Raw genomic sequence first — 27,905 nt, forward strand, 5'->3', positions numbered from 1 at the left:
CATACCGGTGTTGGTTTCATGCAAGTGAGTCCATAAGTTCAGAGATCATGCTAGTAGGCTGTGATTGGTGGATTATGATCCGTTTTGTTTGTATAGCCGTCGAAAGATGGATGACGATAGAAAGCCGCTATGCACGTAACACTGAAAGCTGTTGTTAGCCTGCCTTGCCGATGTCTTGGCTTTGGGACCACGTCCATATGTTGTCCTTTTTCCTTGAAAGTCAGTGAAGCAAGGACGAAAAGCGGCATCTAACTATTTTGCCAGCGTGTTTAAATGGGGCTTTTTCATTTATCCGCAGTTCACATGTCTTTCATATATTCACTTTGTTGGACAAACTTTCGTTTGGCTGTGACTATCCTGTTTATATGACGTTTATAGAAAGCTTCAGTCTCTATCTATTTATCGCATCTTTACGTTTGACGGGCTAAACTTAATTTCCGCTTATTCATGTTGACAAGGAAATGATGTCAACAAAGAGAGCTGCATAATAATCCTATGACGTCACGTGAAAAATCAGTGACGTCAATAACAACAGCAATATACAGCAGTGTTATATTTTGACACACTTGGCCCCCCTCAAGGAAGTGGTGGTATTTTTTTCATGATAGGGGCTTTCGTATTGTTTTCGTTACCGATGCGTTACTCTTCCCGTCGCGAGTCGGCCAGCGACAGAATGAGCCAGAGCCCTGGGAAGAAGTTTAGGCCCATCTCCTTTCCAGGTTTTTTTCTTCGATGCCGAAGACTGTACACCAGCTAAGGGCAAACGCAATAACAAAATTTACAATTTTATTGTATTTTTTACACTCAAATTTGTACACTGAAAAAGCAGGCTACAAACTGTTGCTTATTTCAAAATGACTTCCAAAAATATTTTCTGCTCACGCTGCTTTTACTTTTAAAACACAGTTAAATAAGAACTTTATGTAGTGTTGATTCAATTGTTTTTACAAAAAAGCTTTTCCACAGAGCATTTTTTTAAAAAAGTATTTTTGATAAAAAAATTTTTTCACAATTCTGATGGACTCCGTTTGCCTTGACCATTAAGAATTGAATGAATTTACAAGCTGGAGTTTGATTGTGATGGGCTAAAAAAACACAATTCATCAGAAGGATTCAAGGAGGTTTTTTTAAGTAAGATGTTCAGCCTTATCGGATTGACACATGTCACTGAATCTAGCATTTTACAAGCCATGGGGCTTATTCGTCATTAAAAAAGTATTTGTCTACACATGAAGCCCAAACTCACTGCGTACTCGACGAATAAATACAAGAATTGTATGGAACTTTATCGCTAGTACAGACAGCACATAGAAAGGCAAAATTGCGCAGCAAGCCAAAAACAATGTCTGGTTCACAGGCTACGTTCAGTGATGATTCGCGAATCGTCGAAGACGTATCCGAAAAATTACTCACTCTTTTATTTTTCAATTGGAAAGAAGCACGAGCACTCTAAACATTGTCACGTGGCGATCAGCTTGTCGCCGTGACGACCATCCGTGATGATTAGTAACCACGTCCAACTTTGAAAACCGCTGCAACTGCGCGGGCTCATTCTATTCTTGGCACGTCGGATGATACTTGTTCCATGGCTGTATGTCAGCTCTTTTCATCTTTAATTTCAATCAGTGCTCCTGGCCACCTGTTATGGAAACAGTGTCAAACGAAAAAAAGGTAAAGGCGGTGTCACACTAAAGCAATGTGTCATGCAACTTTCCCTGCAGCGCTGAAACCGATGCGTTGGACCGTTGTATGGAGACAAGTTGTACTTGATGTGTTACACTGTGCAACTCTCAAACAATCTGATCTCACTTGCGCGCTGCAATCGTTACGATTAATTTAACTTGGTCATACTTTTCAGACTATTGCGCGAATTGTATAAGTCTAGTGTAAAACCGTGTTTACTTACAGTTATGCGCGCCTTCACCACTGGACAAAGTGAAAAAAATTATGCAAGGAAGTACTCCTCGCTAAATATTATTGAAACCTTTAAACGGTAGACGTAGTAGGGGTGAAATAATTTCGAGATTCTGGTACCATTTGGGGGATTCTTTCAAAACTTCGGATGGTCACCCTCGTCACCTTTGCATTGAAGCCCCTTCCCCCCAGGAGGAAAAGATAGGTGTAAGAACCAGGCTTTATAAGTCTTAACACGACTCTATTTCCAACTCACTTGGTTCTAATGCAGTTTTCCAAATCAGATGGTTCTTCGCCAAACTCGTCATTGGGGTTGAACACATCTCTTGTGTCTGCAAAAAAGTGTAATGTTCAGATGGATTACGAATCAGATGATCAGTTAAACTTTATCACAGTTAACAAGCTATCAAGTAAAGCTGCGATAAACTTCTTCGAGGAGTTCAGTTTTTTTAAGAACGGGATGCTGGTTTCTTCCAAGAACACTGTTGCGCTTTAAAACTGTCGTTGAAACTGCAAAGAATATAAATCAATCACCGTTTAAGTGAAACAAAGTTCCTTTGTTCTACTCTGGACCTAAATTTAAATGAAATGGGTTAATCTTTAAGCCCTTAGTACTGTCTGAGATCACTGTTCTCAGGTCGCCGGCATGCTTCATATTATCAGTAAGAAGCATGTAAAGTCAGTTATCGCCATCCGACGCAATATGTGACCTAAAATATAACTGAAGATCAAAAAAATTAACAACGTTTTGTTACACAGTTGCCATGGAGAAAAATAAAGTTTCCCTACCAATAGTTAAAACGCACTCATCCGCGGCACTGTTTCGTTTTGCCGATCCAGTGCAAAACAACAAATCAAATCTCCGTTCCAACTTCCTGTGAAAAAAAAAAGCTTTAATGCGCGAAAACAAAACTTTCTACACAGTAATCTATACAAAATAGTGATCTTTACAGTAGCCTTCAACTTTTTTAATGTCTGAAACGTTTTGGGCGTAGAGAAAGGCTCAAGGCACCAAAAGGCGTGTTTCTGTAAGGAAGGGGGGAAGCTGAGTTAAGTTGTTGCTTAGACGGTTACTAGAGCTTAGATCCTCATTACACTGTTGCTGGTAAGGAAGTAGAGATGAAAAGCAAAGAAAGGATAGTAGGTGGATCATGGTGGATGGAAAAAGAGCAAAATTGATCAAAAGTTTATTTAAGGGTTTCCATGTGCCAGTTTTAACCTTAAATCCACTTTTTTAAATCCAGCTTTTTTCGTAAAACGGATAAGTAAGGTAACTTACCAATCATTGACGAGGTCCTTGTTGAGTGAGAACAGCACGCCGTAACGTTCGCCTGTTTTCACAACCCAGACTGGAAACTTCGGGGTCTTGAGCATGCTGCCAACCTGGTCAGTAATCAATTTAGAGAGGAACTTTACGTCTTGTATGCTATCTGGCTTTTTGATTGAATTGTGAGGCCCCATTAGGTAAGTATTTTCCTTCGCCTTATCCTGTTTATATGTGCCGCTCTTCTCACGGCACCTTGCCCATTGAAGACCGTGTTTTCGCGTTTTCTCACTTCTCGTAAAGACATGCCGATTGGGACTACTGCTTCAATATTTGTCCCTTCTTGGTTTGCAACCCCGGGGGGGGGGGGGTACTCCAAAAAGTTTTATGCGGGGAGGCTCCGCCCCAAGTTCTAACCCCTTACCCTTTTATATACCATTTTTGACAGAAATTGTACCCCTTTCGTATACCTTTAACTGAAATAAGGTACCCCTTTCATATACCTAAGAGACATGGCGTGGACTTAAAATAGCACGTTTTCTTGTCATTTTTATGTAACGCTTAATAAATTAAAATAATAAAGCCATAAATTGCGTCTGTTCGAAATATTTTAATTATAGGCCCTTATAAATAGCCAAATGACAGATTTCCACACCCTTTCATATACTTAAACTCGTGAAATACCTACCCTTTTATATACCTGAAGCCTGAAAAAGGTACCCCTTTCGGGCGGAGCCTCCCCGTATAGGCCGTTATAAGGAGTACCCCCCCCCCCCCCCGTTTGCAACGATAAACATCTCACTGCCCGCAGGCGAAATTATTTCTCCCACAACTTACCTATTCCTGGCAATAAGTGGCTATTGAGGCAGTTACTATTTGGGGCTGTTTAATATTACCTGAAACGATTTAGGATCGAGATGTTCTTCAAGAGATAAGAATCCGATCTCACTTCGATCTTTTATGCCATTCAACGGATGGGCCTGTGGTGAGAAAAAGACATAGAGGATAATACATGGTTGCGCGGAGATATGAAATTTATCTTCGAGTGTTCAAATCGATAGCTCACGAGTGAGCGCAGCGAACGAGTGAGATTTCGGATTTGAACACGAGAAGATAAATTTCATATCTCCAAGCAACCATGTATTATTCTTTTTATTATATAAACCTACTAATTACGATGTTTTTTACGATTTTCCGAAGATTTCCGACCATTTTCCGAAGATTTCCGAAAATTTTCAAAATGTTGTCCGAAGGTTGTACGAATGATTCCGAACATTTTCCGAAGTTTTCCGAAGATTGCCGAAGATTGCCGAGGAAGATCCGAAGATGTTTCGACTTAAGATCGATTTACTTTGGCCCATTGAGCATTGAAACATGGCAAACTCTGCAAGCTGTTTGGTCAAAATGATATCACACGTGTGGATATCATTTTTATCCACACATGTGTGATACCATTTTTCTCGATTTGCTACCACTCGCTAAAACACTGCAGTTTATATAATAAAAAAATATATGCTGGGGGTGGGGAGAATGAACAACATTGTGTCAAACTGGGGAGGATTGAAAGAACGCTCCCTGGGTTTTCGCTTTGCCTTCCCTTCTGTTTTATCCCATTCCAGAGTAAAGATTAAATGGTCATCGACTGTACCCAACGCTAAGTCGTCCACAATTCTGGTGCTTAACTAAAGTTTCCGTAATATTCAGTTAAACGTCTAGAAGAATGGCTTCCTCTGGATGGAATGCTAGTTCATCGCAGGTTCCAGCATTTTGCCAGGTTGCCGTTATAGTTCGTTGGTAATCATTTATAATGGGTGAAGAGAAGAACCTTTAAGGTCGGGACACACTAGGCGACAGGTCGCTGCGACGAGTCGCTCCGTGTGTACTGCTTCAAAAAAAAAGTCGCTGTGACAAGGCGTTTGTTCGGTGCACAAACAGCGAATTTGGAAGGGTGGGAATGCGAACTAGTTTTCCAATTCAATATGGCGAAAATACGTGACGCTCTCTCATTGGTTAATTTATATTTTGTCGCAGCGATTCGTTGCAGACGTGTACACACGCTGCGACAACGCTGCTATCGCTCATTTTGTCGCTGCGATGTGTCGCACGAATTCAAACTGGTTTGAATTCGACACAATTCTGTCGCAGCGACTGGTTTGTCGCAAGAATGCACCATGTCACACGAGGCAACATGTCGCCTAGTGTGTCCTGACCTTTAGAGTCAAGTGTCTTGCCTAAGAACAAAACAGGACGACTTAGGCAAGCACTCGAACCCGAATCCAGAGCCCAACGCATTGAGCGTTTTCTCACAGTGCCTCCTAGCTCCATCCATCGTTCTCCTTTGATTCGTCTAGATGGGTTTTTCAGACTTGGTAATCATATCAAAAAAGATAATTACGAAAACAAAGAAAACAGAATTCAGTTCGTAGTTTACCAGTTTTCGTCCACTTTTATTGCACTCGATGTCACCGTTGAATACATTGGCGGCAGCTCTGCCGGTAAGCATCAAGTTAATCATGGCCTGTGAGGATTAGAGCAAAGAAGTTTGTAATTTTGACCTTAATATTTACTTCACATTCACTTTCCACCTCAAACGGGGACGTGTAACTACCGTCCCGAGATTTTACTGAGCCTGCGATTTTTGGCAGTTACGTTGCTAAGCAACAGCTCACGTGACAACACGACGGGCTCACGTCACAAAATTTTCGGAGTGCTCGTGCTATTTGTGATTGGAAAAAAACAATCGGAAAATCTTGGGGTGCCTTACAAGAGATGTTGCCAAACATGATAAGGTTTTTAATGCATACTTTCCTACCTGCGTGCACGAGTCGTGGGGGCCCATCAGAGTCGAGTTCGGATCTCCTAAGTCCTCGATCACTCTGTGAAAATGTATGACAAAAATAAGAGGAAATATTTACATCATATTTACAGCACAGAAGTAGAAAATGGCGCGCGTGTCACATAGCCAGAATATTTGGGAGAATCGAAAGTACTTATGTATACCCCAGCTGCGAGCAAGATTTTATACAAATACTTTATAGTTCTAGCATACTTTCACAAGGGTTAGCATCAGGTTATGTAAACAAGCAGCAGTCGTTTTCTATCTCTTTTCTACATGTAAGATTAAGCCAACAAAATGCAATAATACATCATAACAGTATTTAAATAGCCTCATGCAAAACGGCTACACAACCAATCAGAGTATAATCAAATTGTGTTACGGCGGTGCTTTAGTGACTTGCCAAGTCTAGTTTGGATTTACTCGTTTTCTGAACTCGGTAAATGGTTAATGAAACCTTAACAAAACAAAATCAAAAACCAATATTCATTTGAGACCCGCCCTCGTCACTGGTTAGACGTTTTCTAGCACTTAGCACCAGTTGTTTTGTCTTCCCGCCCTTGTCATCGATTACACGTTTTCCCGCGCTTGCAACCGGTAACATTATCGGTTACATGTTTGCCCACGCTTTCCGTCAGTTGTGTGTTCTGATTGGTTTATTACACTGTTATTGCTATTGCTATCGGTTTCATATGATCATAGTAAAGCGATTAGAAAACAGTGTTCAACTTTCACGAAAAAAGAAAACATTTGTTCTTGGCACGTTAATAACAATATAAACATACCTCTCGATTGTTCTTGACAAAATTATTGAATACAAAAGCAAAATGCAGCCATTTCCGTTTGTGCTTTCGAACTACAAAAGAAAGTTAAAAAGAAAAAGAATGCAATAAGGTGTCAATAGAAGTACACAGTGTAGAGGCCAATGGAGGACTGTAGACAATTTAAAAAGAGCATCCGCCCTAAAGACAGGTTTAGCAGCTTATCGGTTCATCACAAGCAAATTTATTTTAAAAGTTTGCCCAACAATTTTTTATGTGTTGCCTCGTGTAGAGAGGCAGGGACAAGTCTACCTGTTAACCTAACAGCACAATTGCTGTTAGTGAAGGTTCCATTGGAGATCATTGGAGTATCAAATAAACATTTCCTAATCTTGTACTTACAAAAGATAACTGCTTCTTAAGGAATCTTTCAAGGTCGACAAAATTGGTGAATCGAAACAGATGAAGCTGTGGAGAAAAAATAATAATAATAATAATAAAAGATTTATAAAAAAATGTCGATCGTCAATTAATATATGATTAGAACTGTGTTTTTTAAGTGGCAGTTTCTCTTAAAGCGGTCCATCGCATTTCGGGTCGGACAAAAGTTTTCCCTCAAACTTTGCCCAGTGAACTATCTTAGGTTGTAAGTAAATGCAACGACTTTAGTTTTTGGAAATACGTTAAAATATATTTTTTAGAGCTCTTAACAGTGAAGGCTGCAAAAGGCCTAATTTTGAGCTTGGCCAGAACGAGAAATTTCATAAGTTGACGAGCTCACCGTTCAAAAACAACCAAACGCACCAAATTATTATTATTATTTCTAAGTTAAGTGGTCCTTCAAAGGTTGGAAACGCATGTTAATTTTGATACATTTTGATTTACGGGTCCGTGAAAATTTAAATATCAGCAACCGTTAGATCGCTTTTTGTAAACATGCAAAAGTATGGTGTCTTCGCCGGCCTTTATTTCACGATTCCAGACCAGACCATTCTAAATCGCAACTAAATCCTACTAAACAGATGCTAGGAAGCATAGAAATATAAAAATACCTTGCACTTTTTATCTTCCTTTGCCACAGCGACTTCGAACATTTCGTGTTTATGCGAGTAAGTAAGCTCATTTTCATAATGTGTATGAAATACTCGCATAAGCACGAAATGTTCGAAGTCGCTGTGGCAAAGGAAGATAAAAAGTGCAAGGTATTTTTATATTTCTATGCTTCCTAACATCTGTTTAGTAGGATTTAGTTGCGATTTAGAATGGTCTGGTCTGGACTCGTGAAATAAAGGCCGGCGAAGACACCATACTTTTGCATGTTTACAAAAAGCGATCTAACGGTTGCTGATATTTAAATTTTCACGGACCCGTAAATCAAAATGTATCAAAATTAACATGCGTTTCCAACCTTTGAAGGACCACTTAACTTAGAAATAATAATAATAATTTGGTGCGTTTGGTTGTTTTTGAACGGCGAGCTCGTCAACTTATGAAATTTTTCGTTCTGGCCAAGCTCAAAATTAGGCCTTTTGCAGCCTTTACTGTTAAGAGCTCTAAAAAATATATTTTAACGTATTTCCAAAAACTAAAGTCGTTGCATTTACTTACAACCTAAGATAGTTCACTGGGCAAAGTTTGAGGGAAAACTTTTTTCCGAACCCGAAATGCGATGGACCGCTTTAAGAGAAACTGCCACTTAAGTGAAAGATGGCCTGGCCTACCTCTACTTATCTGGGATTCAAAGCCAAGTTGGTTGAGCATTTGGGCAGGAGGTTTGTCTGTTCGATTCTTTTAAAATGACTCCGTCGTTTTTCCTAAGAACACAACACAAGAACAGTGCCTGCGCTCAATCTACTCCAGACCTCGCCATCTGAAGCCGGGAGGGGGGATGTAAAAAACTTCTTGGCTTGGTACTACCACCGTTAAAAGCTATTCTGGTATCCTGTAAGGAATTAAAATATGGCACAGGCAGAAGCTACCTTTCGCTTGAGAATTGGCACAACAAATGCACCACTGAGGGCTTGTGCAGCGCCCACAAAAAGGTACCTCTGCCGGTATCCTTTAGGTTTCTTTTTAAAATTTCTGACGAACACCCCCGTTAATTTATGTGGGATTTTCCCCCTCCCCGATCTGATGTCCAACACGAAACAACTATGAACTGCACCTTTTCCGTGAGCTGGTCCTCTCTATAGTCCTCCATTGTTATCCAGTTACATTCACCACACGGTCTGCAATCACAAATGAAAGAAGCAAAGTCACGGGTTTGATTCTTCGCAGCCTTGAGAAAAAATCCCAGTTTTTTCACATTTGTCGTTCGTAATCCATCTCAACCATCACCTTATCTTAATCATCCTTGTCCTGTTTGATTTATAACTACAACTGTATCATTTAGTACCTATATAAACTATTAGTTTGAGTGTTCCTTCTATTTTAAGGTAATTTTGTTCAACTCATAGCTCTTCAATGGCCTATGCTAGACCTGGGGCGATGGGCCTAAGTAAGAAAGTATAGCTCATCATACATTCGAGGTAAATAGCTAGGATAGTTTCCAGGGGGAAAGGGGAGGGGTACTCCCATTTAAAAGTGACGGGGATGCTCGCCGCCGGAAATTTACCAGAACCCATTTTTCTGGATGCGGCTCAAGTTCCTTTACTCCTTAATAAAATACCAATGTAGATTGTTTTATGACTGAACTACTATTGATCAGCAATAAGTATTTTTTCACAAATATCACCATGCTCAAAGGAGGATTAAGTTAACCCAGCAATAGGGACAACTTGTAATTCGAGATCTTATTACACGACTAAGGCAGTCCGAGGGCCAATAACTGAATCAGCCAATGAGATTACTTAATTTCCGGTCCCGCGAGGGCCGATATTTTCCAAGTATCGGACCGGGTTTTGTCCCGGATGATCCCGCGCTAATTCCAGCGCGATTTTTTGCAAGATTTTTTCGGAGTTTTTATTGCTTTGAAACTGAAATGACCTTAAACACAGAAATAATTATAACTTCTTTTTAATAGCGCGCGGAAAAGTTTTGCCGCACATTGTTTTACAGGACATCTACCGGGTAGCAATTCTCACTACACAAAGTTTTCAGTCGTGTAATAAATCTCTTATTAACCAAGCTTGGTCGTGACCGTACTGGGCGAATATTGGCCCTCGGTCTTTTTTGTACGGACCTCGCTGCGCTCGATCCGTACTGTCAAGACCTCGAACCAATATTCGCCCAGTACGGCCCTCGCGCATGGTTAATAAGATATATATAACACCTTGCGTTATCAAACACATGAATACAAATTTGGAAAGGGCAGAGTGGCTTTTTTTAAATGAGTCACAATTTCGTAGCCTGTAGACCAAAAACTTCTGAACAGACAACTTAGAATTTTTTTAAAACGGAACTATGAAACACCCTCGTTTGAAATGGAACACCGTAAACACCATTCTTTAACCCTTTAAGGTACTCAGAGCACCCCTGTCAGTGTTAGATAGATTCCCCCCGCCCCCATGGGGAAAGAAGGGGACTATTAACAAGTTTCAGACTCACAGTGCGACCGTAGCATGTTTGTGTCCTCCCGCCTGCCACAGCATCTTAGCCATGGCAGTGATCAGCGCCTTCTGACGATCTGATGACATGGGTGTTAACATGCTGTCAAACAAAACAAATCAAAGCTGTCAGGCTCATCTCGGGCATTTACCCTTGTGTTACTAAATTATTCACGAATATCACCATGTTCAAAGAAGGATTAAGTTAACCCAGCATTGGCGACACCTTGTAATTCATGATCATAACCCTATTTACACGCGATAAAATCTCAGCATGGCATCTCAATTTTTTGGCTCCGCTTCCAAACCACTACCTATTTACACACCCAAAAAGAGAAGAAATTTCTCCCATTTACTCCTACCGGCGGTTCCGAGTTTCATATTGGCACCCCTCGTATCCATCTGTTGTTTTTTTTCCCGAGAGATTGTTCGTCGTGCTTTGAGTGCAAAACGTGACTTTTATTGGAAAGGATGGGGTTGTCGACGATTTAACATGATTTAAGGACAAAACAAATCAACAACTGAAAGAAGTTGAATTGGCGAATTAGAAAAATGCCAATGAGGAAGAGAATCGATGAAGAAAAAGTTCCCGCTCTCAAAAACTCGTAATGTAAAAAACCATTCACCATCACTGTAAAGTAAAGTTTAAAATTTTATTGATTGATTGACTGAAAAGGGCCGTTAATTTTTGTGTCCTCTTCTTCTGATTTCTGATGGCCAAAGGGAGCGCACGCAGAGTCTACAATCGAACCGAATGAAAAAGAGCGTGTTGATCAATCGTTCGATCATTTACCTTTTAACTTGTTCTATTGATGGCTGATCGTACAATAAGTGTCTTAAGAGGAATCCCTGCAAGCACGCCATGATCCCGCCAGGACCCAGCTACGAAAAATAATGTAAACAAGACATTGTTAATCCACATACTGTACTCTAGGGGGGAGGGGGGGGGGGAATCCAATGTAAATGAGACAGGGATACTCGTCAGACAAGTTGACTTCAACCCCTAAAGAAGACCTATCTGGACGTGGGTCAAGCTTTTTTTACCCCTAAAAGATACTTCCTTCATGCCTTATCGGTCAAGACCGCCGCCAACGCAGTATGCATGAAGGCGTTTTAAACGAGTAACCCTAAACGAGACCTTGACAGCTAAAAATATCGGCGTTCTGTCTTGAATACCCTTGGTGAGACCAAAGTCTGTAATTTAAACCCCTACGCGAGACGACGAGCATTGTCCCGGCCATTCATATGGAAGTCCTCCCCCCCCCCCCCCCTGTACTGCAGTTATAAACAGCCAATGTCTAGCTACAAACTAGCAATCTGAGGCGCTTTCCATTTCTTTTTTACGGTGTTCACAAAGCCTCGGTGTCAAAGGAGCTACGTTAAGGAGTACGTTTTGAGTGTAAAAAAACCTTCTGCGATGTATGTATTAACATAAGGTGGAAAGTAGTTTTCTTTCCTCCCCTCCCCCAACTCAAGGTCTGCAAAATCCCTCTCTGGCTCGATGACTATTGAAATTGGTGATTAACGCATTTTTCTCAACGGTTGTCTAGAATTGATGCATTATTAACAATCACAACGTGTGTGATGTTACCAAATCCTTCTAAATTAGAGCGGTTGTGATACAAGGTTTCAATTTAACTTTTTGCGAAAATTATTGTGAAAATAAAAAAGTTAAAAATATTTTGCCTAAAGATCATCCTAATCCTAACGGGTTAAGAGGAAATCCGCCAAGACTTAGTAGTTATTGGACAAAATTATGTACCAAAAATATTTACACCTGATTGCAAGCTTTTATGTTACTGCTTCAAATATCTTATCGAAAGAAATCTTTTCTAACAACACCACACATCGAAAACACATTTTGAAGTTCCGCTGAATTCCACTGAATCGCTTAAAAGATGTAAGCTTTTGCCCATAGCTTGTGAACTTTAAATATCATTTTCTCAGACTCTGATAAGAAATTGTTGTACCAGAATTATTTCCACCTTATTGCAAACTTTTTTGTTACTGCTTCAAATATCTTATCAAAAGAAATCTTTTCTAACCACACCGCACATCGAAAACACATTTTGAAGTTCCGCTAAATTCCACTGAATCGCTTAAGACGAATTTACAAAATGGCTACACGTGAGATTTTGCCCATACCTTGTAAACTTTGAAATTCATTTTCTCAGACTCTGATAAGAAATTGTTGTTGGTGTTATCACGGATAATTACTTACATCTTTACCTTTTATTAAGGGTAGGAAATAACGCAATAGGATTTAAATTATTCTGGTACTTGATTTTTGTCCAACTTTAATAAATATTACTCGACTTCCTAGTGGATTTCGTCTTAAACTTTTGAGAAAACTTTAAATTGGTTTATAAATCCACATAAGCCCACCAAGATAAAAAAATTGTTAAATTTTTCTGCCGATTCTTGCACAATGGCATTATCTCACTATTTGACCAACGTTTTCAGTTGCACATTCAGTTACACAAACAACTTTAAATGAAGACAGTCTCTACTTCCATAGTATTTCCGGGTTGGGCGGCCTGATGTTGCATGGAAAAATTTTTTCTGCATCTGGCCAAGTTATTTCAAGATTTAAGACGAGGTTTTAACCAGATTCTAGTTCCTTTATAACTGAAGGCACATTAGACTGTACTCTTTCTCTGAAATTGATTACAACGCCTGAAATTACTGGAGAGCTAGCCAGACGATTATTTTCTCGCACAGTTTAGGTGAACTGAATATTTCAGACCTTATTGCGGGCCCAAGAAATGCCCGCATTGGCGTAAGGCAGAAGTGTACACATTTACGAGTCAGGGGCTAAATTGTATAAAGGAAACAATTATTACGACATTTTTTCAAGTTTTACCCAACACCATTTTTATTTTTATTCATCTGAGCAGCTCTATTGGCAATACAAAAAGATCATTTGTCAAGCGAATGAAACAGTAATAACCTTTCAGCTTCTTTAACATTCTAGTCCTACATATTAGCCTAGTTTAGTCTCTAGTTCATGTTGAAAAACCAAAACTGAATGGCCGTCTCAAATGGACTTTTTCTGGCATAGAACAACTGGACTTTTCTTCAAATATGACTGATTCACATCACAGGTTGATGTCATTCCACCTTCCCTGCGTGCTTCCCGTGCCGAACATGTGGCCACATTTATCTGAAACACTGTTAGGTTCTCCGCTTGCCCACGCTGAATACTGGCCAGCCAATGAACGATCGTCAACCCAGTAGAATTTATTGTCAGCCTTCCTGTGAAGCCCAAGCCACGCACCATAAGCTGTGAGTGTCTTCTGCTTCTTCATCAGGTCGAAGATAAACGTATTTTCAGCAGCTGATCTGATTATGGCAAGGTCTCCTCCCAGATTCTGGCAAGTTCTTCGAGCGTCGCTCCATTTCAGGGTTGGAATATCGATGACGAGGAAACATGACTTTCCACGAAGAACCCAACCATCTGGACAAGAAGATCCGGTGACTGATGAAATACCGTGAAAGGAGAGATCGAAGGTTAAATGATTTCCAAAACCGGTAAAATTTCATCAAACCTAGCGCAGAGATTTATACAACAATTTCAAAATGAAACGCAATTTACCTTTCTCGGTCAGGAGGTCGATTTTGGCTTTGATATCAGTTAGCAGTTTTCGTTCAATCTTCCCGAGGCCCCAGTTGTTGATGTTAAAGGTTTGGTCAACTGACTGCGGTATTTTGTCGCCAAGAACCGATTTAAAGCTGGCATTCTGAAGTTTGCCATTCGCAGAGCCAGTTGACGACTGTACCAGGAGACAAAATATTAAAACGAAGCTCGTTTTGCGAAACATATCGAAAATCCCGGGCGAGAATCGTTCAGCAAAAATAAGCAAGCGCTCATACAAGCCCAAAATATTAACTGTGAATAGTGAATTGATGTGCCAGTTAAAAATGGAAAGCTGACGTCTACAAACAGTGAAACAAGAAAAAGAATCAAGTTGACCTATTGTAAACAGCTCAGTGAAGTGTAACGCAACATTAATTTCAAAGATCACTAAAATAAATTCGTCGTTTCTTTTCAAACGTCGTTACCGACATTCTTCATCGATTGAGCGCGCGTGTACGTTGAGCCATAATATAAAATGCCCGGGGCTATATACACAAAGTTACTTTTTCTTGAAAATTATAGCGTGCGCGAAAAGTCGAAGGATACAGATGAATTGTAAACAATACTGATTCAATAACAGTGTACATAGATTCCTACATTTAGAATTTTTACAGTGAATTATTTCATACACTTTACGTCATTTTAAATTCTGTTACCGCAGTGGCGCTGACGCTGAACAATAAGAAGAAAACAGAGAAAACCCGAATGGTTTTAGTTTTATTTCACCTTTTTTTTTTAAAAAAGAGAAACATTTCCCCGGATTCATTAAATCAGTGCGACACTTCCAGTATTTGATTAGTAAACAAGAAAGCCTTGCATCGTAATGTGTTCTAAACTACAGTGGTTGGCTGTTATAGTAAAAACGTCCTATCTGGTTGAAGTTTTTGTTGGCAACTAATAAAGTGAACAAGGAGCTGCACATATCAACGAACGAATAACAGAGTTACTCAGTGTGACGCGGAAGAAATGTTAAAACTCGAAATGCGTCGCAATAAAATCGAAACGCAGTAGTCAATAAAATAGCCTCTGAAAAAGGACCTCTGTGTTCTCCCATACAAAAGATGCTAGGAAATGATAGCCTTGTACTTTATCGAAAGTCTGCACTGAGTTTTATCAGGTATTTGGCCGGTTCTTGCATTGTTCAAAGCACAGTTTTAAAGAAGAGCAGAAAAAAAATTGGAAATTAAAAAAACAACAGACTTATTTTACGTTTTTTATTACATGCATGGCTGTGTTTATACGGTACAGCAGTTTACTCGTTAGGTGAAGCGCGCTTCGTTAACAATTGTGTCAATTTTTCATTGGCTTTGTTTGTACACTGAATTTGTAGGAACATATCAAAACTGGCTCCCTTGGCGGTTTTTGAAGCTTTGTTTTAGTCATCAAATAGGGGTTTCTTGTTTCCGTCGAACGACATAAGGAAAAGCCAGTTTATTTGAGTATTGGGTAAACGATGAACGAATTTTGTCATATTTATCTACTCAGTACTTTTCCTACACATGCATTTTGCCAACTGATTTAGGTATTCTTGTTTTAGAACAGTAATAGCTTCAATCGATCAATAAATGGGAATAGTCATTCAGTTTCCTGACCGCCTGATGTAGTGAGGCTGAGGGACCTGATGATCCCCTCTATCTGATGCACAGAGCACAGAACACTGACCAGCAGTGAGGCGCAGGCACCCAGCCCCCCCAAGGCCAGGCCGAGCAGACAACTGAAAATGGTCATTCATGTAAATTAACTGCTTGCTGTTGAGTCAAAGGGATTCCAATAGGACTCTTACTTTTGTCGTACTGTTTCTTGCAAGAATAGACGGAAGCTGTTGTAATAATGAAGATAATTTATCGCCAAATAGATTTGAGTCTATTAGCACACTGGCCTCAAAGCCGAACTCGACTGAAAATCAACATGCTGAAAAAAATTGTCCGAAGTAACCTGGTGGTGCTGGCTGCGAAGTAAAGTTCTGTTGACCAGCGTATTGAGGTTTTCCAGTTTCGTTTCCAGCATTGTTTCCAACGATAACTAATGGCTGAGATCATCATCGAGTTGCAGTTGCACTGGGAGCTAGTGTTCACTACACTAAAACCTACCGACACTCATAGCTATTTACTTCATTCATTTTCTTTTAAAGATTAATGACCCCATCTCTTAGGAATGGAGTCTCAAGGTCAAGTCTAAGTCTCCTTAGACTTCCACGTCTATGTAGCAATAATTCTGCCTTCTTAGCCAAACCAGACGAAAAGATCGCGGCCATCCTGACTTCGCTGTCCGATTACGGGGCGAGTTTGCGTACAACAAACCGACCGAAAAAGAGCACTGCATTGCACAAACGTCGGCGGTCAGTTCTAAGAGACTCGAGATATATCTTACTATTTGTATTAATTTACGAAAAATTTGACCTGAGTTAAGCGGGCACCTCAATTGGGAGTTTGCAGTCACCTTGTACAAAGTCTCGATGCAACGAGTGTAATTTTTTTTAGTTTTCACCTGTTTTCAGTTTAAAGGAGCTATTTCACGAGGATTTCACAGATTTTTGGTCTAAACTGTTCTGAAATTAGTGGTTGGCAACTAACCCACCAAAAAATTATCTTTGAACATCTAAAGGAATATATAACCTTAATTCGTGGATATAAATCAAGCCACGGCAAAAAAAAAATCGATTTTTGAAGACGCGCGGAAACAACTTGAAAAAGTAAGCCTTACTCTTTGCAATCCGTTTCCATCCGAGCCATCCGCAGCCAAAGATGCTCGTTAACAGTTTCAGTGCTCTAAGATAGCAATTTTTAATAAAAACGGACTATTATTTTCAGGTTTCCTGCAACACAAATATAAATTTTGGCTGTTCAAAAATATGGTTAAATCCGTGACATAGTCCCTTTAAACGTCTTACTGTGACCAATTCATCTTGTTTGGGACTGCCCCCAAACGTGATTCATTTTGTTTTTCAGGAAAATCGAGCATAATTTAGCGATTCAGACAGTAATTAATCTTCTGAGAACTGTTTACAAAACAAGCCGGCGGTTCGTTTAGAAAACTCTAGGAGGACTTTAGTGGGTAACAAATACATTTCCTTAATAGTATTTTAAGAGATTTTTTTTTCTAAATGCGTGCTGCGCCAAAAGGGAAAAGGTGAAAATATTATTCCTCGTTTTAAAAGCGTGCTGCGCTGAGGTCAAACAGAAATATCTATTCCTGTTTTAAAAAGAGCAAATGTACCAGAGAAAAAGATAAATATATTTTTGTCCTTTAAAAGCATGGTGAGCTAAACGCAAGGAAATATATATCTACCCCTTGATCTGAAAGCGTACCTACGTCAAACAAAATGAAAAATAACAGGGGCGGATACAGGGGGGTGGGATGGATAGGGTGGATATCCACCCCCCATTTTTCATTAAAACAAAATTCGAAATGTCACTTTATTTGAAATAGAAAATAAAGAAAGAAAGAAAAATTAGCTCTCGCTCATGTCTGGTTGTTATTACGCCACGTTTCGCCGTCTGCCGCCACTTAGGGTCGGGAGGGTTAGGGTTAGGCCCTAATGGTCTGCCATCCACCCCCCCCCCCCTTTTGAAATCCTGGATCCGCCCCTGAAATATATCATTTCTCGCTCGTTCAAAATGCATGCTTAACCAAAAACGGAGCAAAAAAGGTTCATAAACTGAAAGTTAACAGGTCGTATAACATTCTGTGTATTGGACAACGTTCATCTTAAGTGACTCAACAGCAATTTCAGCGATTACTGATCGGTTCTTGAGCTACGCCGCAGAGATTTGCCGCGATCAACATTCGCGGAGACAGTAAAAGGACAAGAATTTGTCTTATCCGTTTTTAGCGGCTACACGCAAAGGAGACTCAACAGCAATTTCAACGCTTTCACTGAACGGTTCTCGAGAAACGCCGCGGAGATTGACCGTGTTCAACGTTCGCGAAGACAGCAGACGAACAAGAATTTTTCTTCTCCGTTGTTTGTGACTACACGCAAAAGTGACCAACAGCAATTTCAACGCTTTCACTGAACGGTTCTCGAGCTACGCCGCAGAGATTGACCGTGATCAACGTTCGCGAAGACAGCAGACGAAGAAGAATTTTATTTTTATCCGTTGTTAGTGGCTACACGCAAAGGAGACCCAACAGCAATTTCAGCGCTATAAATGAACGGTTCGTCGAGCAACGCCGCGGAGATTGACCGCGATCAACATTTGCGGAGACAGAAGCCGAACAAGAATTCTTTTCTTATCTGTTGTTAGCGGTTACACGCAAAGGAGACCCAACAGCAATTTCAACGTGACTATTTACTGAACGGTTCTCGTGAAACGCCGCGGAGATTGGCCGTGATCAACATACACGGAGACAACAGACGAACAAGAATTTCGTCTTATCCGTTGTTTAGGCTACAGACAAAGGAAAATTACAAATACACGGGCAAAGAAGACGGCAAGTTGATGTCTGTAGAGACGACTCTCACTGCAGCCTTTATGGTGCTGGTTTCTGTTGTAGGTACTGCGGGAAATTCACTGGTCATTTTAGCCATCCTTTACAAGCGAAGGCTAAGAAATATCCCTAACTATTTCATCTTCGGTTTAGCTGTGAGTGACTTACTGACTGACTCTCTAGCCGTTCCACTGCGCCTTGTAGAAGTCTTCCAGCCAGGATGGATTCCTTGCAGTATAGTAATAGCAGTGACTGTTCTATTTGACGGATTATCCAGAATGAACATCATCTTTATCAGCATTGATAAATTGATAGCAGTGAAATTTCCTTTCGCGTATAGTGCGTACATGACACAAGTAACTGTTGGCGTTTTAATAACAATCGCATGGCTAACCATGATAGTGTTTGCGATTTTACCCGCTCTGGGTGTAGGCTTAGCCCCGACAGAAGTCCTCCGCCAAAATCAAGGGCTTTGCTTCTTTTCCACGAACTTATCCGCTTCGTATCTGCTTGTTTTTCTGATCGGTTTCTGCCTGATGCCAGTAATATTCGCCACGCTAGTCAACTGCTTTCTTCTCAAGGCCAGTCACAAGCAAATGAGGGTGATCCACGTACAGCAAATTCAGGTGGAGAGCACCACGAATAGATGTCAGAGCCAGGACTTTAGCGTGAACACTGTTTGTGAGAATCAAACAAACGCGCCCCAGCTAAACAGAATATTTGTTTTGAAACAGCGGCGCGTTCTGCGAATGGTTGTTGTTTTACTTGGTTTGTTTATCATCCTGGTCTTGCCCATCACGATAATTGATCTAATCGGTGTTTTTGGAGTCTCTAATGTGCCATCACTTATTGCTAAAATAGCCGTTTGTATGATTTACACCAACGCAACTATAAACGTTTTTGTTTACGCGGGGTTCAACAGGGAATTTCGAAGAGCTTTCCGTGAAATATTTAAGGCGGGAAGAGATAGGTTTGCCAAACTTGTACCTTGTCAAGCTGGTCGGTGATCTTGAGAAATATTTTTTCCACCTGATTTTTTATGTTCTGTTTTGGTAAATTGTGTTTTTTTTTATTTCAGATGCTTTTCTCTTTCTTTTTTTTCTGTTGAACATTTCCTTTAGTACTGTTCATTTTAGCGAATTTATTTTGTTTGGCAGTAAGCTCTTATAGCAAACAGATCATTCTTCACACTTGCCGTAGCTTAGCCAACGACTCAATAGCGCGCGTATGATACAAACACTATTTGCAAGATAATCTTTGAAGGTTTTTTATTTAATCAAACACATTAAAGTAGGAAAAAAATAAATAAGTTATTTACCGGCTTAGGGTCGGTCCGTATAGTGAAAAACTGCGACCTCGGCCTATACGGACCTCCCAGGCGGCAAATAACATATATTTATTGGTATGCGACGCCGATTATGAGTAAAGAAGAAACTGACAAACTAAATAAATAAATAAATAAATAAATAAATAAAAATAAACAAAGAAAGAAAATAAATAAATAACAAATAAATAAAAATATGATGAGTAAGTAAATAGCTAAGCAAGCAAGTACTGTAAGTAAGTATAACAAAACAAAGAAATACGTCGTAAATAAATAAATACCATGAAAGAAGCTGACAAAAAAACGTCATAAAACTCATCACAGCTTACCTTGTAGAAGCTCAGAGCGTATGACATGTTCGAGAAGAAGTTGATGTGTTGCTTTCTCCAGTCTGAATTGAAAGTTGTGTATGGTGTACCAAATAACAGAACTCGAAGGGCCTGGAAAACAGTTGAGCATATGAACATTATATAGGAATTTTTTTAGAACTGAATCTTAAAGGACCCCAGTCAGCCTCCGCCATTTTCGATGCTATCGAAATGATAATTGTATTGTGCAGCGAAATCTTATTACATTGCTGTAAGTCATGTTACTGGAAGTCTGTTTAATTACCTAAATAACGCATGGTATGGTCACAGTTTTTAATACAGTTAAGAAGAACTTAATGAAGTTTTACCTTTTTAGCTGACCCCGCGGGAAAGAAATGAATTTAGAGTTCTCCATATTATAGTTAAAATGGACGTTTCAGATCGGTTTAAAACAAAATAACACACGTTTTAGGCTTTTTTTTACGAGGTTTGACATTAACTTTTCCGAGAATGCTTTAGAATTTTATAGCGGGGCCAGTTGAGAGAAATGAATTACAGTAAGATATTTCAAACAGTATACAAAATGTCACCGTGCTATTTTGGTAATGAATTTTTGAACTTATTGCTCGAACTTTCAGCGAAATCCGTCTCAATATCCAAATGCGTTTTAGTTGGTGTAATTAATAAGTGTACATCTTTGGGTGAATTTCCTGTGTGAGAATTATTCAAGCCTGTACGCAGTATTCAACAGGGGAGTTACTTAGCAACATGACGTCACCTTGTGACGTCATGGCGACAGGATAAGCGGAACTACCCTAGTACCCAAGGCCAGGCGTCCCCTTTCCACTAACTCATGACCTCAAGAATTTATGCCATTTTTTTACCCTGGCTACGTCCAATGTGATTGGCTCTCCACCCGGCACAGCTGGTTTAACCGGTTCTGCAGTCTGTTCTCTTTCCAAAGACTTTCTACGACTGGAAGAGTTTTGCCGTTTCGAGCGAGCTGGGGTCACGTGAGACAGCAACGGACCAATATCTGTAAAGAAAACAATGTGAAATGAAGCCTTGACGTCGATATGTAAACATCCCTTTTAGTATCCATAAATTTCTTATAATATAAGTTAAGAGGGTTTGTTTGTTTAGAAAGAAAAAAAAATATTCTTGGCGATAGGTAGTTCCATAGCAAAAAAATCTCAAGTTTATTTTAGTCTGACATTTAATATTTGTAAAAATACAAAACGAATCGAAACGGTGAATGAAATCTAAGTTGCAAAGTACTCCCTATTTTTCCTGAGCCCACACCCTGTACGCAGACAGCAATAAAGGCCGGAAAAGTGCGAATTATCTTACGAGAGCCTCACTCGCGAATAGGCCTGTCGCGATTGTGCTCACTGGAATGCCAAAGAGTTGCTAAAAACTTGTCAAAAATCCAAAAAGTTGCTACCTAAATTTCTAGATATTATTATATAAACGTTAATTTAAAACTTTATTTTTCGTTTTCAAAATAATTGCGTAAATCGGTCAAGAAAAATAGCTAGAAACTTAGCTTAAAGACCTGCTCGCAAATATGGGCGAAATTTAAGGATACTCTTAAGGCTAACGAAACGAAAAAAAAACGTTATCAAATGACCGGTTATGTGTTCAAAAGGTTGATAAACATTCAAGAAATTCGCATAAATTGAAGTTTTCTATTAAATCGTTGACTTGTCCGCTCCTGATATGTTCTTTACTATTAAAACCTATATTTCGCTCAAAAATTGCTTAGAAAGGCAAAATTTGCTCGAGGTTGTTAGGACCGCAACAAAAGTGCTCAAAAGTTGCCGAGCACAATCGAAACAGGCCTACTCGCGGATATCGCATTTCCCTCGCGAGGCTCGTGAGGCGCGCTCGCGAACATTCAGCTAGGTTCATTGCCCTTCCCGCCTGCTTCAAGCTACTTTTTTTAGAAAACAGACCCTGTTTGTAGTCTAAATCAATCGTTCTTTATATTAAAAATGAAAGAAATGCTCCTTCGTTAAAATTTGAAGCTACTGGGAGAAGGTCACTTGTGATTTGTTGTTGCTACGTTTCATCCAACAAAGCTCATTTCATCTAACACAAGCATAGCAACGGTTTGCGACCTGCCTCATTCATACTGTAGACCTTAAAAAAAGCAGTAAATTCGCTGTGCAAAAAGGTTACCAAAGCTTATGATCCTCCAGTGCTGTTGAATCAGTGTTGTTGTGTACTGATAACGTGTATATTAAAGTTTTGGTTATATGTAATCATGTTCTGTAAACCTCTTGAAACATCTCCAGAAAGAATAAAGAAGTTACCGTATACAGAAGGCAGGCGTTATAGACCAAAGATACTAAACTAAAACAAAATTTAACTCACCCGCTCCATAAAATAACAAAGTGTTCATGCCAGAAAAAGGCTCTAAATCTGATCCAGAAATCTTTCGAAATCTTATATTCTCTCTTTGTTAAATATTTAAATTATTCTCCTCCAAAGCGTGCAATCTCAAGTGAAATATCTTATTTAAGTTTGTTACGTAAAAGAGCAAATGTAATCAGTGTTAATTACCTGTTGATTGTTTTTTAACTACTTCCTGTTGAGGACTTGTTAGCTTCTCTGCAGGCTGCAACAAAAAACATTTCATACAAAATACACATCAGATCTTCGATTTCTCTTGTCTCCAACGACCAAGACTCTCCAAAGGAAATGAAAATTGGTTCAAAGAATCGGGAATCCGAGAAATCGGGGGTACGATTACAGTGTTTGACTGATTCAAGCAAATCCAACGGACACAACTTTTGTTCCGAGTTATCGAAAGGTTCGAGAAACCGTGGGTTCGAAAATCGGAAAACCACTGTGTGTACAATATTGCTATCAAATCGACAGAAACCTCACAATAATACTTTAACAACGAAGAAAAACACCAAGGAAGCAATAATAGACCAATTAGGAACAAGGATGGTTAACATTGGAAAGGATTGAGTTGGATAAAAAAAAGGTCAGGCTGAATATTTGATACGCACCGTCAGGCAGCTTCTTTGAGTCGAGCAACAGTCGTGTCCGGCTTACAACATCACGTTAGCGGCAACGGCGAGAACAAAGAATGCGTTACGGTATCAATGCAGTACTTGGATTGAAGATTTCAAAACGAAAGAAAGTGCAACTGACTTCCTACAAAATGAGTACGGTGGAATCTCGAAGCACTTTCCATTCGTACGGAGAAACCAGTTGTTCCGGTGAAAAATCAAATGGAACGGTTCTTCCTACTGGAAAATTTTCCGAAAAAACGTAATACCTTCAGTGGTATTCCTCTTTTCTCCGTTTTCACCGGAATGCTCGGAATATGGATGAAATATGCAGCTGTCATGGGGTGGGAAATGGAATGGCACGGTCCTTTCCACCTGAAAATTCTCAAATGGTACACACTCGTCCCGTACCAGTTAAAAAAAAATTCCACACAAATAGAAAGCGCTCCCAATTTCTCTAACAATCGATTTCTCGCCGCCGTGAATTCCCGACAACTCCAACCAAAATTTGTTTTCCTTGGATTTGCTTCACTGAGTCAAACACTACAATTTTACCCCCCGATCTTTCGAACTCAGCTCGCGTACCAATTATCGTTTCCCTTGGAGGTCGAAGAAATCAGAATTCCACTGTAGCTGTAATCTGGTATGTTGTCGTCGGCAACTGGTGTCGTCTCGCTAACAAGGTACGCTTAGTTGTGAGGTTAGGAAACTGAAAATTCAGATTTGCTTATAAGTCTTTTATAACTGATGGCTAACGCCCTATACACAAGTTAGAGTTTTAATATACTCCAGTAGTCAAATTAGTAGATGTATCAACAAGTAATCGTGTAGTTTCTTGCACTTGGTGTTTAGAATAAAGCTGGCCTCCAAATGTTCACTGCTAAAAACGTTTCGACATAGCGGAGCTCACAGGCGAAAGAAACTTGCTGTGTATTTTCGATAACTTTAAAAAAATGTTTACCAATTTTATTTGATTTTTTTTCATCACTACTTTTCGATACTTTGGTTGTTTAATACAAGGCCATACTTAGTTGATTTTAGCACCTACCAAAGTTTCAGGTTTATTTTTAGACTGTGCAACAGACTTTTCTTGTTCAGTTTTCGACAAAAGGCTTTTGTTGTCCAAGGTGACAAGTTTTCCACTAACTTGTCTAACAGGTTTGACCGGTTTGGGTTGGATGGATCTGGCCGGCTTGACCGGTTTTTCGTCGAGGACTTTCCTGCGTTCCCTTCCGTGGCGTGGACACACATGTGAACTGGCTTTGTTGCTCGGAGTTGTAGGAAGTGTGAACACGCGATTAGCATCTAAAATCAAACAAAAGAAGTCCATCGCTGCTTAGAGCAGTCATAGTAGGTTCAGTATTAGTTATGTTCAGTATGTTGCTTCGATGTTGCTCGTCCCAGTTGCAGACAGCGAAAGGAAACAGGGAGACAAGAGCGAAGGCGAAAATTAGATGCAACTGGGGAGGTAGACATGCTCCTACCCATATCTTACTGTGCTCTTACTGGCTGTTCTAACCAATCAGAGCCAAGATGTTATCTTCTCAGCCAATCAGATGCAAGACTATAAAGTAATTGTTGTTTTTGTATGAAGCGACTAGCAGTGTTGCTACTGCCCTGGTTGGTATACAAATCCATTACGGGTTAGCCCAAGCATGTTGTCAGGTGACCAAACAATTTATTGGCACCCGTTTATACTCCTGGGTGGAACGAGGCACTATAAGATTAAATTGCCCTGGTCAGCTCTCGAGCCAGGAACTCTCAATCTGGGATCCATTAGACCACTGCACTTTCCACGAGGATGAGGTAGGCCTTTATTCCTGTGGAAAGTAGGGAGGGGGGTTGGACTCCCATATAAAGGGACAGGGATGCTTATTGCCTCGCTTAGGAGTGTAAATTACAGATTTTGGTCTCAATTAGGGCATTCAGGGCAGAACGCCAAATTTTTAGCCATCAAAGTATCATTTTATGGTGCATGCGAAGAAATAAAAAAATACCATCATACTGTGTTTGTGGTCTAGACCATTCTGGCATGAAAAATGGTATCTTTTAGGGATTAAAGAAAGCTTGAGCCACACCCAGTTTGGTCTTCTTTAGGGCATTAATTCAAATTTTCAGATGAGCATCCCTGTCCCTTCCATATGGCAGTCTCCCAGGTCTTTTTTGCCTTTTTATCTTTTGAAGGTAACTCCCAGGTAACTGCACAAGATGTCTCAAAAATATATTATTCTCACCCATATCAATATCATCACTAACATCTTCTTGAACATCTTCTAGCTCCAGAGTGTTTGATCTTTTTAGGGCCAACTGAAAATCAATGAAAAATATGCTTGCAGCGTAGTGTAATATGCATGTTACATACACAACATCTTTATACTTATATAGAAATGGTGACTCTAACTTTACAGATATGTGTGCATGTTCCTAAGTTGTCTACTTTCACAACATTTGGCTTGAACTCAACAAGTCAACAAGTGCCAGCTGTGTATAATGCTTTAGCCATTGTTACAACAGTACATCTTTTGCTTGCACAGGTGACTAACCCCAATACTTATAAAATGAATCAGCCATTTGGTGGGTCTATATAGTTCACTATAGGGAGTACCCCCCTCCCCCAGCATCCTGTTTTTGAAACCATCAAGTACAGGGAGTATTAGTCTGAAATGTCAGCCGTCCTCTTGTCCCAACCCCAGGTTTGGGACAGGAGCATTTCCGACTAAGGGAGTATTACAGTGTATTTTAACTTTAGTTGATGTTACAATATTTTAATATTTGACTTACTGTTTTTGGTACAGGTGTTGCAAGGCTACAAGAAATAAATATGAAGATGAAGTCAATATTATAATTTAGGTGTAGAAAATAACAAATTTATGCGGAAAGTTTGCATATTGGCAGAAAAGAGAACTTCCCGTGTATGCACAGGAAGGTGGGGTGGGATGTGGGGGCTACTCTATCCCAGGTTAATGGTTGCACCAACAATTTCCCAGTACTAAACGCGTATCTATGGTTTTACGAGATCCACTCGACCAATTACGGCGCACGAAAGAAAGGCCCTATTCAAAACCCAATCAGAGGTTATTATAGAAATCCCTGGTAACACACAGGGAGCCGGAACAAGCTTTTGTGTGTTGATTCGCAGACGGACTATACCGGGGTTTTGTTCGTCTGCAACCCAGGCTACTCCGCCCTGGCAGTCTTTCTATGGATAAGTTACAAAGCAGACTGACTGACTATTTCAAACCTTTTGTCAAACACTTTTGCCCATCTATCCAGCATATTGATGCCATCCTCAGAATTCTTTGACATGTTCTGATGGATAAGATTTTAAAAGAAACATAAGCATGTGTAAATTCGTTATATGCAAAACTGACTCAGATGTCAAGATGCACTTAAACAAATTAGGTGGCAAGTTGGTGCTCTTGTTATGCACACATTAGCATTGAGCAAAGGGCAGTTTCACAAGTTTCTCTAAAAAACAAAAGTACTTTACAATATAAAAGTGACGAAAGTAACACTCGATTAAATTTATTATAACTTTACCTAATTAAACAATTTTTCTAAACTCGTGTAATTAAATGCTAGCTATTGAAAAGAATTCTCCAATTCACCTTACTTTTAGCTCCTTTTACTCCTTTTCAAACTCTCCTTTCCTTCAGCAATTGGCGAAACACTTTCCACCTCAAACTATATCGAAAACAGAGTTTTTCAAGACATTCCTCCGTCGATCCAATTACATGGCATGCATCTTTGAGAAAACCAAGCCCTTGCTTTGGAGTTTTGACGCTACGAGCTCATACGATCACTGTGCATGTCCCATTTCTAAGCTTTAAACATGAAGATTGTTTTGCACAGAACGTAAGCAACCAGACGCCATCTTTGTTCCTATGCAGAGTGTTTTCGTACCCAGATCTCCTCACTTTTTCCGCTGAAATGCACTGTCACCCTCAGCTCACGCAGCATCAATGTCACGCAGGAGCATATCAGCATATGCCATTGTGTCACGCGATTGTAAGCTATCAGTGAAACTCCAAGTAGAAGAAAGATATCGCTTTATATATTTGAGATAAATAGCTGACAGAAACTTCATTTAGACCTTATTTTAATGTGTGTGTGTATAGGGCAATCTCTGCTTATTTTAATGTTCTTTGATGACTCTTTGATCCCCATCATTTACATTTTTTAAATATTTTGTACAATCATGGGTATTTGTTTTTAGAGGTAAATTTCAAGCCTGAAAATAGAACCCTCTTGTCGCACACGTCTACTCCACAAGAGATGCTTCAAGTCGAAATAATTACCAGGCGATATACTTTGGTTTTTGCACTTGATAACAAACAATCTATCAGAGAACCCACTCGGATCACTGTATGTCCAAGGTCTCCAAGTGATCAATATTTCAACTTTTTTTTAGTGGGAAACAGATAGCGGTCTCCGCTTCTCGTTGGGGCCAGGAGAGGTCATGGGAAACGTTTGTTTTCGCAAACTATTCAAGCGGCTTCAAGTTAATTAACCTATTTTTATTACCCCTCGTGCTTGTTCAAAGCCCTTCAAGTTCACTAAGCTATTTTACACGGTGTTTGCTTTAGATTCTATTAAAGCTCTAGAAAGAGGTCGAGTGAGGGTGGGAAAGGTTGCATGTGCAATATGAGCTAATTCTTTAAAAAAAAAAACGTTAGGTTTGAGATGAAGATTGGAATTTCGGTCGGGTTAGCTCTACTTTTTTTTGCAAGCAATCATCTTCACTCCCGGCCCGGCGCACGAGTCAACTGAGTTCCATTTCTATAAATTGTGCAATAACAGCTACACAGCAAATTTTGTTTTGTTTGGGAAAGTTTTTGTTTGCACAGAAACTTTTTTAGCAG

General features: G+C 39.8%; 2 protein-coding genes and 1 pseudogene across 4 annotated transcripts; 1 reads left to right on the forward strand and 2 right to left on the reverse strand.

Annotated features, from left to right (window-relative positions):
- Window positions 1-995: 995 nt before the first annotated feature.
- Window positions 996-26,923, reverse strand: LOC144664520 (inactive ubiquitin carboxyl-terminal hydrolase MINDY-4B-like). 2 transcript variants are annotated; one of them, XM_078525691.1, is made up of 20 exons: window positions 26,657-26,923; window positions 26,285-26,352; window positions 25,825-25,849; window positions 25,278-25,350; window positions 24,092-24,348; window positions 22,586-22,640; window positions 20,905-21,056; window positions 20,042-20,152; window positions 11,114-11,202; window positions 10,322-10,423; window positions 8,940-9,003; window positions 7,178-7,243; window positions 6,800-6,870; window positions 5,991-6,054; window positions 5,610-5,696; window positions 4,075-4,158; window positions 3,194-3,297; window positions 2,704-2,789; window positions 2,171-2,246; window positions 996-1,639 (listed from the first exon to the last, which is right to left on the reverse strand). In XM_078525691.1, the coding sequence occupies exons 2-20, from the start codon at window positions 26,347-26,349 to the stop codon at window positions 1,597-1,599; spliced, it is 1,674 nt and encodes a 557-aa protein (XP_078381817.1). In that variant the 5' UTR covers window positions 26,350-26,352; window positions 26,657-26,923; the 3' UTR covers window positions 996-1,596. The 2 variants fall into 2 exon arrangements, with proteins under 2 accessions (XP_078381817.1, XP_078381818.1); XM_078525692.1 differs by having other exon boundaries at window positions 26,652-26,923.
- LOC144662448 (perlucin-like protein) lies at window positions 13,168-14,525 on the reverse strand (annotated as a pseudogene). The gene is made up of 2 exons (XR_013572449.1): window positions 13,916-14,525; window positions 13,168-13,798 (listed from the first exon to the last, which is right to left on the reverse strand). The product of XR_013572449.1 is annotated as a perlucin-like protein (transcript).
- LOC144663839 (adenosine receptor A2a-like) lies at window positions 17,658-19,573 on the forward strand. Its single transcript, XM_078524901.1, has one exon. It carries the CDS (start codon window positions 18,400-18,402, stop codon window positions 19,393-19,395), a length of 996 nt encoding a protein of 331 aa, XP_078381027.1. The 5' UTR covers window positions 17,658-18,399; the 3' UTR covers window positions 19,396-19,573.
- Window positions 26,924-27,905: the final 982 nt, after the last annotated feature.

The sequence above is a fragment of the Oculina patagonica genome, chromosome 8 (assembly GCF_052425735.1).
Source record: "Oculina patagonica isolate OP01 chromosome 8, crgOcupat, whole genome shotgun sequence".
Taxonomy (NCBI): Eukaryota; Metazoa; Cnidaria; class Anthozoa; order Scleractinia; family Oculinidae; genus Oculina; species Oculina patagonica.